Source organism: Phoxinus phoxinus (genome assembly GCF_949152265.1).
Source record: "Phoxinus phoxinus genome assembly, chromosome: 5".
Classification (NCBI taxonomy): domain Eukaryota; kingdom Metazoa; phylum Chordata; class Actinopteri; order Cypriniformes; family Leuciscidae; genus Phoxinus; species Phoxinus phoxinus.
The window spans coordinates 30,408,062-30,420,631 of NC_136880.1; the positions used below are offsets into that span (position 1 = coordinate 30,408,062).

The 12,570-nt window shown below is 37.5% G+C and overlaps 1 protein-coding gene across 3 annotated transcripts in view; it reads right to left on the reverse strand.

The window, feature by feature from the left end:
* The window catches only part of brinp2 (bone morphogenetic protein/retinoic acid inducible neural-specific 2), an 87,864-nt gene that overhangs the window by 34,861 nt on the left and 40,433 nt on the right, over nucleotides 1-12,570 (reverse strand). For all 3 annotated transcript variants that reach the window (XM_079612603.1, XM_079612602.1, XM_079612601.1), the window contains 2 exons: nucleotides 7,124-7,314; nucleotides 5,844-6,025 (listed from right to left, as the gene is read on the reverse strand). In XM_079612603.1, coding sequence (XP_079468729.1) covers nucleotides 5,844-6,025; nucleotides 7,124-7,314 — 373 coding nt within the window. The remainder of the gene's footprint in view (nucleotides 1-5,843; nucleotides 6,026-7,123; nucleotides 7,315-12,570) is intronic.

Sequence of the window (12,570 nt, forward strand, 5' to 3'; positions counted from 1 at the left end):
ATTCTTCTTCTTCAGAGGATGTTATGATGAATAATTATTTCTGATCTGACGTGGTTCTGAAGTAACACACCCTACACTGTTACTGTCATTGATTAATGATGGCACATTTTTTCACATTAGCCTAACTCTCCTTCTTATTGTCACTATTTATTAACACATGGATTTAAACACATTAATCTTTAACAAAATCTTTAGAGACTGTAATCTAACACTAGAACCATGGATATTAAGTAAAGTCTGTATGATGATGTTGACAGTTTTAGTGTGAAAGCATAAACATTTATCATAATACAGTATGTGCACATACAGATGCACACTTTATCATTCATTTATGAAATACTGTCTCTTTTCTGAAGTGTCGTACACATGCCCTCCTCCGCACACCGTCCCACTGCAGTATCTCATTAGATCACTTGTCATTTATGATTGCTTACTGCAGCTCAATTGCTCTGATCCCAATAGGACTCCAGGCTGTTTACCTCACGCATAAAACCAGACACTAATCCGTGTAACTGTCTTCACAAAACCTGCATTCTTCATGAGAAAATCATTCAAATCATTTCTTTTTTTCATTATTTTTCTCAAGGTCTTATAATATATAACGTACATAGAGAGAGAACTATTACGGGCCGTAATTGATATCTAATTTTTTTATGTATCCCAAGGAAGTCTCTTATGCTCACCAATGCTGCATTTATTCAAATCCCAAATACAGTAAAAACAGCAATATTGTGTAAATGATTACATTTTAATTAGTTAAATTAAAAGATTATACGCACTATAAAGTAGGTCTCTATTGTGTATGAACAAAGAGGATGAATAAAAAAAAATACAGTCAGCTATTCTATGCTAAGCCCAACACAATCTCTATAGATAACTTGTCACCCTGCTGTTTTTACTCCACACATGTCTATTAGTTTTATCAGCAGCACTTAAAATTGACATCTATTTAAGGAATGATATCATACCTGACAAAACAACGGGCTAACACTGAAATCCCACATTTTTCACCCTGCCTCCTCAGAGAGTGTCTTGTTTTGTTGTTGATCTTATATTTACCGGAGCTGTTTTTCCACAGCTTCCTCTGCATGCTTTTCTTAAGGGCATAACAAAGGAAATGAATACCTGGGGTACAGTACTCTCCCCTCCATTTCTCTAACATCTCATATCATCCACAGTCCCTGAAAACTCCCACAGACCACAGAGTGCAGCCTATTCTTTGTCAATTGAAATGCTGGAGGAATGCATATCAAGTTGACTCATTTGTCAAAAATGCCTCTGCCTCCGCTGTGGAAGGCAAAGTTGGCTAAAGACTGCAGATGCGCTCTGAAAGCAGTTTAGGAGTTCATGACATGTGACAGGATTTTAAGTGCAGATTCTGAGCTTCATTGAATTTGACAGCTTATTTTGATTATACGGCACTGTCAGGTCGCTTGACCAGTGCCAACTATCTAGAGGCGGCTCTTGACTTAAATTGTGCAGAGTTCTGAGCTCCCTCCTTTAAATACTGGTGCTCATTTACATTCTGCACTCAGACAAAAAAAAAAAAAAAAGTACTGCGTTGGTGAATGCCATGTTAGTAATGTCACCATTACATATACCACTGTACCAAATGATCATCATATTTATGTTCCATTATATGCAATCTAATAATTTCTATATTTATATTATGTTTTGGATTCACAAAGAAATGGCTCATAAAAGTCAAATGTTTGGTGATCACAGTAAACTGCTCATACTGTGCGTTTTGATAAACTAAAAATAATGATTGTCTGGATTCACAGACAAGGCTTAAACTTAGTCCCAGAATAGAATGCATGTTTGAGCGGTCTTAACTGAAAGCAACTTGCCCTGACATATCTTAAAATCTCAATGTGCACACCAGTATATATACACACACGTTTATAAAAGCTGCTGTACTCAAATGTCATATTTTAACTACAGTAAGGTCTAGTCCTGGCTTAATCTAAGCCCTGTCTGTGAAACCAGACACACAAGAGTTACTTTTTAGGTAATCACCCATAGTAAATTGCCGTGGCACCATTGTTGATTCATTAATTTAAAAAGAACTGTCTCAAAAGAGTCATTTGCATGGTACTCATAATATATATATTTTTTATTCACTTCAAAGAAACTGCTCATAAGAATCGTCCTGATAGTTTGGTAACTGGTCACGCTGTATGTTTTTGAGTCACTAAAAAGAACTGGCTTCTAAGAATCATTTGTTTGGTAATCATTGAGCATTGCTCATGTTGTATCTTTTTGATTCACTAAAAAGAATTGGACCGTAAGAGTCATTTGTTCTGGAATTGGATTAGACTGGCTGCACTGTGTTTTTGACGCATTAAAAATTACTGACACACAATAGTCATTTGTTTTTTATTGTTCGGATAACACCGGTCTCGATGTGTGTTTTGAGCTGTAGATTTGGGGTTTACTGTTGTGGCATTGCTGAATAGTAGTGCAGGAAACACTGTCAGAGAATTTTAGAATGGTGTTCAGTCCACATTGGTGGGAGGAAAGAACATGCGAGAAAGGTTAACAGAACCAAGCGTGATTGTACGTTTTGCATTGATTCTGTGCAATGCTGTAGTGCCTTTCATTTTCACTTTAGTACCCTTTGGACAAGTGAGATGTCCTTGCGTGTTTAAAGAAGTGTCACCTTTAATGACATGTACCTAGTCTTTTTACATGGTCTTTACAATTATATGCTTCTCATGTACTCGGCCATAGCTTTGGCGGTAACTCTGAGATCCGTGTCCTACACAGAGGTGACTGTTAATAGTATGTCATTATGACAAATGGTTATATTACAGAGAGGGGCGAGTGTCTAGTTGTAGATCTGGACTGAACGGAAAACTTTATGAAATCAGATGTAAATGCGTTGATATTGAATCTCCAAAGCAGTGTAAATTTTACCATTGAGCCAACAGAATCTTGTTGATCTGTGAAGACCAGCTAATCTCAGGACTGTTTGTTCCTGCAAAATCTGATCACCGCTAAACCTGCCTTAGGATCTCAGGCTATTTTTGGTCTTAAGTGGTCTCTGATTACACCAAGGCAAAATGATGTCCCCCCGAAGCCGCTTCCTGGTGTGCTTTTGCACTTCGTTTGTGAGCGGAGGGTGTAATTGATCATCCTTTATGGCATTATTGATGAGCTCGCGATAACCCACTTCTGCTGTGGTGCCCAATTCATCAGGCTGATTTGCACACAGGGTGCAGGAAGAAAGCAGTCAAAGGAGGGCCCTATAGCCCCGTAACGTCTCATTAGCTCTCCCCTGACAAAAACACCTGGCAGGACAGACTGCTCCCTAAAGCGATGCTAGAATGCTCTCCGAAAACATTTCAGGGGTGTACACCAAAACAATTTCACCGGTGTGATTTGATGAGGTCAGTCTGTCACAAAGTGCCATTTACTGTTGCCATGGACACTTTTCTCGAGCACAAGCAGGATATTTTATTATATGTTTACAAAATGGTACATCGATGCTAATTTGATTAACGTGATGTATTTTTCAATCCCGATCCATAGAGCTTCACATCTAGTGCACATTTGCTGCAAATACATGCAGATGAGTGTGTAGGTCCGTGGTCATATTGAAATGAAATCGTACGTGTTAAATTGAACTTCTCCGCAGATGTTGTGTAGGGAAAGCTCAGGCTAATGAAAACCACGTCGAAGCCCAAAGAGAAAGTCATTATCTTCCCACAGAGCCATCGTTCCTGTTCCTATTTCATCTTGCTTCCATTTCACACACTTTTTTTTTAGGCTAAAACTTTTCTTCACAGGATTGAATGCGCTGTGTAGAAAGTTTGGCTTTGGCAGTATTTGACAGAGCTTGAAAATGGCATACTTCATTTTGACTAGCCAGCATTAGTGTGACTAACAAAAGACGGTCACGGCATCAGGGATATTGCATGATCAGCTTTTGCGACGTTGGCGAGTGTGCTTTGGATCGATTGCGGTGAAAATATGTTTATGTAATTAGTATCGAATACTAAGCAAAAGCTCATAAACATATTAACAAAAGCTCATTTGTCATCATTTTTTCCTGCTTACCCTCTAAAGCAGTCTTGAGTATTTTAAAAAAAGGCACTATATAAATAAATAAAAACGTATTATGATCTTTTAGCAACTGAGAAATATGCTTTGAGAAAGCATCTCCAACACCGACAGATATATTTCTTATATAAAACTATAACATACAAGCAGGTGCATATCTTGATTGAAAGTCAATGATTTTGGTCTCAGTTCAGCAGGATAATGTCATGCAGAGTTCCCTCTGAAGAAATCATGATGTTACAGTCACCAGCATTTCTACACCCACTCAGCAGCTGCGAGTAAGACCAAGGGCCACTTGACACATCATGGAAATGGCATTGCTGCAAATGTAAGAACCTTAATTGCTAAAGAGTTACCAAGGCAACAAACATACATCTCAAACGCCTATATGACATTGATAAACAATAATCAGCATGCATAGAAAAACACAGCGCATTCAATCCTGTGAAGAAACATTTAAGCCTAAACAAAGTGCGTGAAATGGAAGCAAGATGAAATAGGAACAGGAACAAGGGCTCTGTGGGAAGATAATGACTTTCTCTTTGGACTTACAGAAAACTGAAAAACTTTTACATTCAAAGATTTATAGATCAATGTACAATTAAGTTGATTATCACTCTGAAATGTCAGCTAGAACAAACCACATCGGCTCATTGAAAAATGGCCCTTTGGACATCCAAAAACTAACCTATACAGTATATACAATTCATTACAGATTCCAGCTGAAATGACCACTAGTGGCAGTAAAAAAATGTTTATACATTTTTAATTATTAGATTATTAATGAATAAAGATTTATATTCTTGTGTTGCCTTGCACAATACTATGTTATGACCTCACAACACATTTTTAATACATCTTGACATTTGCAGCAAATATTCAGCACCATAGACTACAAAGATTCGATTGTCATTCAGACCTGGAAATCGTCAGCAAGCATCCCTAAACATCCAAAGATATCTTCGGCAAAAACTCCGGATCTCAAACCGCGACCATGTAAGCAACGAGGAAATCTACCGAAGAACTGTTACCCGCTCTTTGGCCGATGTCATCACCGAGCGTTGTTTTCGTTTTACGGGGCATATTCTTCAATCTTCACCTATTCTCAGAATGATGAACAAAGATGGCCATGTCATGGACGCCATCCCACGAGAAGCAGAAGCAAGGACACCAGAGACAAACATGGCACCATACATTCATCGAAGACATACGCACAGTCGACCTATCATGGGAACTATCATGGAACCAAAAAGGTTAAGACCGATTGAGCCCGCTGGCAATTGCTTCGCGCCCAATGCGTCACAGCACAGGCAAATCTAAGTCTAATTCTAAGTTAACAACTTTTTGATTGTTCAGCTGACAGCTTTCCGAAAAAAAAAAACTATGACTGTAAGTCTATCCTTCACACCACACATGTTTTCATCCATGTTAAATTCAATATGGGGTCTAACCTGACAGGTCTATATGTATGGCTTTTTTGGCATAGTAAACTTGATCAGGGTTTAATGTCATTGCAGCATTAACCTTTTAGCACCACTCACTGGACATTTAATTTTTTGAACTGTCACGAAACGTACAACAGCCAACATAAAATGTTGCAAGATTCACATTCATCAGTTTCTGAGAAAATTGTGCATGCTTTTAGTGCCATCCACTGGATGTTTCGTCAAGAAGCAACAATCTAATTTAGCAGAAATGTCGCCACCGGCACGGCACCAGACTAATTTTCCAATGAGTCTGGTTTGGATTAGGAAGAAAGAAGCTGAGTCGTCTGTTACCTTGATGGCAGATGTAGCGATCTGCAGGTGGTGGAGTCTTCGTAGGGTGCTCTCTCTGTCTGTGAAGTATGACGCCGCCAACTGGTGCAAGATTTCTAGGGAGACCACGGAGCTGTTTCCGTTGCCCTCTGACTTTTTGCTCAGCTTCTGTTTGTCCAAGAAGATCGTGAGTGATTCCTCCCCTTAGGAAAGATGCATGCAAAAACCAAACCATGAGACCAAATATATCAAGTCTTCACTTTCCAAACACAATGTTCAGCAAAGCAACTGAGTCTGAATGCCAGAGTGTACTATCATATGTCTTTCGAACAGTCGTTTACCATGAACTGTGGATGTGTTTTTCAAGGCTTCGTTAAAAATGAATCACAGAAGTTAAGGCAGAGAAGCAATAACGATTTTGAAGGAAGGAAAAGGGAACACACAAAAGGGGTTTTTATCCCAAAGGAAGGTTGTTATAATCGTACATTTTCTTCTGAAGATCAATTTTAGATTTTTTTTTTATATAAATGCTATTTTTGATCTGTGGCTCAGCCTGAAATTCCGATAAATATAATTTTTTTTGGGCTGAGGAGCATCTCCTGTACCTAGCTTGAGTCTAGGTATTAGTTTCATTCTGATTAGTATGCATGCAATAGCACAGTCCCCCCATTTCCTTTGCTTTGAGTCGTTAATTACCAGCGTTCACTCTAGCTTTACCACTTCATTTGTCTCCCCTGTCGCTGAAGTTCCGCAGCTTCACTGCATTCATACACCAATAAGTGACATCATAATTAGTGTCAGTAACGTGCAACATTTTGCAAGAGACACACTGAAAGGTTTGAACCCACCACTGGGACATTCTGCCCTACTTATTATTTGGGTGCCAGAGGGAGAAGAGAAAATTAATGTCTGATAATGGCGAAACGTATGCCAAGGATGTCAGAATCTGTATGAATAGTAAACATATGCCTTTATTTTTTATTTTATAATAGATAAAAAAATTAATGCCAGCAACTTTCCCTAAAGCCTATAACGCACTGAATTCTAAAAAGTCTATCATGACTTTCAAAACACCTCAATATATCCTTGTAAATTGCTGCGTAATACCTTACTGCTCATATTAATTGAGAGACTGCATTAAATATTTGTACTTTAAGAAAATCAGTACTACTAAATTACCATTGCATAAAAATGTATTTGTCACACCGCGTGACCATTTTCAACCATTGACCATTGAACTAGTTAAAAATAATTTTTAAAATTCACTTTTTGCATATATCTCATCTACAATATTGGCTTACCTCCCAATGTGGCTGATACCAAGAAATGAGTGCCATATTTCTTGATCAGATTTTCATGGATCTGCTGAAGGCTCGGCCTTCTCCCCAGTAGCCTGAGGTTGCGTAAAAACTCAGGTGCCAAAGGCAGCGGGGCTTTGAAAAAGTCTCTCTTCTCTGTCACCAAGCTGTTGACTTTCCAGTGACTAAACTCCCTGCAAGAAAAAACAAACAAAGTTAAGTGCTTTAATGCATGTAGTGAATTTTGGAACCAATTTTTTTCGCCGGTCATTAGTAAAACAGGAAACCGCACGTCTGTGTGTGCGCACAAGGTGCGAGAGCAAGAGAAAATGCTGATATGAGCAGAAAATAAAGCATGCATAAATATTTCATGGTGCTGAATATTGATGCACCACATCTTAATGCGGGACAAACATGATTCAGGCCCATAAACACAGTAGAGCTTACATGATCCAACTGACAGCCTTTGTAACTCTGGCATCATGCCAGCACATACATCTTTCAAAAACACTCTCTGTATCTACCCTATGTGCATTTTATAAAACCAATAACAATCCCAGTCACTGTTTTTCTAGAGTTATGTACACAGAACAAAGCTTGCACTTCCGTGAAGATGCTACCCAAAGGAATCGTCTTTTGGGCTTAATACGGTTGGTGAAAATCTCTAAGAGTTAATTAACGAAAGCAGTGACTGTCCGACCATTAGCTAATGATGATAGATGGTCTTAATTAAAGGCCTTTAGCACCAGCTGATAGCACCTGGAACTCTGTTGGGGAGTGGGAGACTATAACCCAAAATGCTCAGCTTTTTAATACTCCCATACTAGGGGGCCACCGCACCTGGGTATCATTTCATGGGCTTGCTGTAATTTAACTCCTCGCATTCATTGTTTTTTATTGTATCTGTCAGACTGGTTTCTGCCTTAAGCTTTAAAGTCACCATGAAATCAAAATGGACAATTTAGATTTTTTATGGAAGATTGCAGAATTTATTATAATGATTTATCCATGCACATCATTGTTTTTCATTCATGTGCCCTCATTATCTTTAATCAAGATAACCTCCCCTCCCACTTGAAAAGACATCTCCTCTCTGACGTTTTAATGGCGTGAGGGCGGGACAACCTGTCACTAATGAGATCAGAGCAATAGCAAACCACAACGATCCAACCAATGGACAAAGTCCCACCATACATTTGTTTTTTCAAGAAGCCAATTCACTCGGATATATGTCACAATAGGGAGGAAAAGACTATGGCAATTTCTGTTTAATGCGCTGCTGATCTGCAACACCTCGCTCTGGTGGATTAAAACTAGGTCTTCTGGCCCATTTGTATGAGCCTGCCAATCAAGCAGAGGACGGCAGGTGCGCTTTATGAAAATAGGTCTTCACCTCTCAAACTTTTCACTCATTAAAACAGACACACGCCTTTATCGGATGCATATAATGAATGCTCTGTCCTCTGCTCAACGACTGAATAGCAAAGTCATTGTTACTACTTTAGAATTCCTCGTAGATGGTGGTTAGTGCTATGCAGAGTTTGGTGAATGAAGGAGGGGAAGTCTGAATAGCAATTAGAGTCTCTTTCATTTCCCCTGTGAACCCGTGCTGGCGGTGCATTTTGCAGCCGTGTTTGTGCTCAGCACAATAATAGTTGCCTCACAACACTTCTTTGCTAATTTGAGACAGTTAAACATTTCCTCCAAGAGAACCTTAAAAACCATTTTCTAGGACAAATATATATTACTTGTCAAGTAGCCAGTGCTGTTTTAGTCATTTAAAAAATATATTTTTGTAGTAAATTGAGCAATGCTGTTAATGGGATAAAGTATTGTGTTGTGCACTGAGGTTTTGTTTTTTCCAAGTCAAGAAGCAGAGGCTCTGATTTTACATTGAAATGAGCTTGAATCTTGATTACTCACCAGGAATCTCAGTGCTAAATGCTCTAATTAGTTTTTCTTCTAGTTTGGTGCCTTTAGGTCCTCTAATAATACATTTTAATAGAAAATACAAATTCCTGTAACTCCAGCTGAGGAAATACTGAGCAAGGCCTTATTTAAATATACTTACAAATAGCATGATGACATATTAAAGGTTATTCATATTGCTGTGTGATGATGGCAGTTTACAGAATATGTTCAAATGAGATTAATTGATTAAGAAGATTTCAAAGAATCGATTCGTTCATGAATTCGACTTTTTCTTATGAACAGTGAGAGAAAGAGTGAATGTCAAGATTTTCAGTGAATAATGACTTAACTTTCAGTCTGTTTCTTACACAAATCTAATGACTGAATACGACTTGGAATATAGAGCCATGTGGATGAATTTTACTGTGCCTTTGAAATATTGGAGATTTCAGTCCTCCTCATTAATTTTCATTTCATGAAAAGATTTGGCAGGATATTCACCTAAATATTAGTCTTTTGTCCTCCATAAATGAAAATCATACTACTTAAAACAATATGGGTGAGCAAATCTAGGTTTTTTATTTCTAGTTTTTTTGTTTTTGTTTTTGCAGCAAAGCCATAAAATAATCATGTTGGGTTCCTCCACGAATCTTTAAGAGTGTACTACTTTATCTGCAGTGGCTGGACATTCCATTCCATGGACATCATGTTCCCTCTATAATGACCTTCACACTTTCCCTCGGTATGAAATCAGATCAGAACTGACATGAATTAGACTGGAGTGACAGACTATCAGGCTCTCAGTGCTTCTGAGAAATATTTGTTCCCAGTGCATCTTGGACTTTTGTCCATCTAAAATAAAATAGGAATTTCTTGTCAACTAAAGTACTGTAAGTATGATATATTTCTTCCCTTCTCTCATGCAGACACTGAGGCATTTACTGAACCCTTTAAAAAAATGTCCAATGTTTCACTCTTGTGCATGCCCTCCAAAATTGGTTTGTTTTTCCCCCTATACACTGTTAAAATGTTTTGTCCGGTAACCTAACATATGATTCATGTGATAACATCTAAATTATTCCAGTTTGATTTTTAAAATATTAATTTAATAATACACTATATTATACAAGCGAAAACTATTTTAAGGGTTAACTCAGGTCCGTAAGCTAACAGCAGCACGTTTTCACTTATTCAGTGTTCTGTAGAATGTGGAACCAATTTGAAGATAATTATAATTATCATAGAGTTGTGGCAACTAATATACTGTCTATTTTAGAAGAGTGTTAAAGCACATTAGATCCAATGTGGTAAATCACTGAAGTAAAACAAATCAGAAACAGGCTTTACGTAACACAAGTATGTCCAAAGCTTGTTCCAACTATATGCGTTTTGAAAAACCTGAAATGAAACGATGCCACGTTTTCAACAGATGGCAATTGAATCACTCTAAACAGTTTGTTCACCTATTCAGCCAAAAGCTTAAAATGTCACAATCTGTCTAAACGTCCCATTCTGTCTTTGCTCTCCTTTTATTTTTCTTTAAACCCTTCGTTTAATGCAAAACTTCAAAGGCTTCTGTTTAGTGAACTAAAACATTGGCACATGCTGCTTTTTTTAAGGGCATCATCTAGAAAATAAGCTTAGGAACCCCTCCCACCAGGGGCTGTATTGTATTGTGAAAGCAGCTTTAACTATAGATTTTTAAAGAAGGATTAGTTGCCAAAGTTAAGCAAATAAGAAATGACAAAATCATGCTTTCAGCAAAATCCAGAACTACACAATGCAAAAACAAAATTAAACTGCTCAGCAAAAACTTTGCACTGGCAAACATCAATATAGAGAGTGAAATTTGGCTCGATCTGTGGAAGCTCAGACAATGTTTATCAAATGCTTCTGAAATATTCTTTGGTGAGTGATTGAAGTGGTAAATTGCATCAAGTCAACAGAACACAAAAGCAATTCTTTTCAAGCCCCTGTATCGCCTTTTTCACATTATAATTCCATGCAAGCATCTCCGAGATTGCCATCCATTTGGCTTATTAATTCTACTTTGTTGATCAGCGTCACCCACATGATCCAGCTCTTGTGTTTTCTATGAAAACATCACATTTCATCTCAATTGCTTATGGTTCACACATGACTTTGTTTTGATTTCTTTTGCAGATACTCGTTGCCTTTAGGAACCAGCTGCTACCAGGTTACTAAATCCCAATGGAGCAGCTCCCTGCTGATCGTCACTGCCGTCACCTTGTGCAGCAACAATGGTGTGATGGTCTACAGATAATAGCACGAATGGGAGCTAATACATCATCTAAGGTTCCACATGGGAAGGGTAATGCGTCATGGTCCTATCATCATAAATGTTACTCGTAGTAGTACTTGTATTCCTTGTCCAAATCTTTTAAAGGTGAATTAGTCAAGTTTTACGCATAAATTAATAGTGCTGAAAATGTATGAATAAATAATACATGAAAAATATAAATCAAAATTTAACTAATTGCTTGTGGAATTAATTATTTAACATTAAACAACGTTCAATTTGTTAACATTCGTTAGTGTATTGTGTATGATGAACTTGAAAATGTATAAATCTGAATTAATGTTAATTTATAAAAATAATATTGCTCATTAGTCAGTCATTATATCCATAACCTCAAGTCATGTTAATTCATACAACTCATTTATACAAAATAGCGTTTGTATATAGAAAAGGAGTAGTAAAGCATTTTGACATCAGTAACTGAAAACCTTTAAATTTCTGTGGTGGTAAATTCAAAACATCTACCATGTCAGCCAGTGCAACATAAGAAGTCAATTACTTCAAACACCATTTGATATTTTCATCTGTTATTGTGATGCATAACACAATATATCACTATCTATTTTTTGGAAATCCATCTTTTGGGATGAGATATCAAGCTAATTCAAATGCAAGTTATGCATGTTACATCTTTTAAAGCAGATATCTCTGTTTTTATTAAACTGGTATACAGCCAAAATACTTCTGAAATAAATGTAGTCAAACTTTACTAAATCTGGGTCACTGAGAAAATTCTTAAAATTGTTGATTGGCCCTAGTTTTCAAAATATTCTATTGGGTCAGTACACAAAGCTTGACTTGGGATTGGCAGATGAGTAATAAAAGGAAGGGATCTCAATTTTAACCAGAAATTACAAAAATAAATTTTTCACTGGATCTATGAATAAATCTCTGACTATTGACAGTACTTGCTTTTTAGCCAAAACAATGATGCATCTGAAGTTGGTATTGCATCATACATGATATGCCATCATGCTATTCCTAAGTCATGGATGATGCAATCACAACAAAGCATACATCACAACATATTGCCCAATATCATCTCTAGAAATCATACAGCAGGGGTGCAAAACTCAATTCCTGAAGGGCCACAGCGCTGCAGAGTTCAGTTCTAACCCTGCTACAACACATACCTGTAGTTTTCAAATAAACCTGAAAGACTTGATGAGCTGGATCAGGCATGTTTAACTCTGCAGGGTTGTGGCCCTCCAGGAACTGA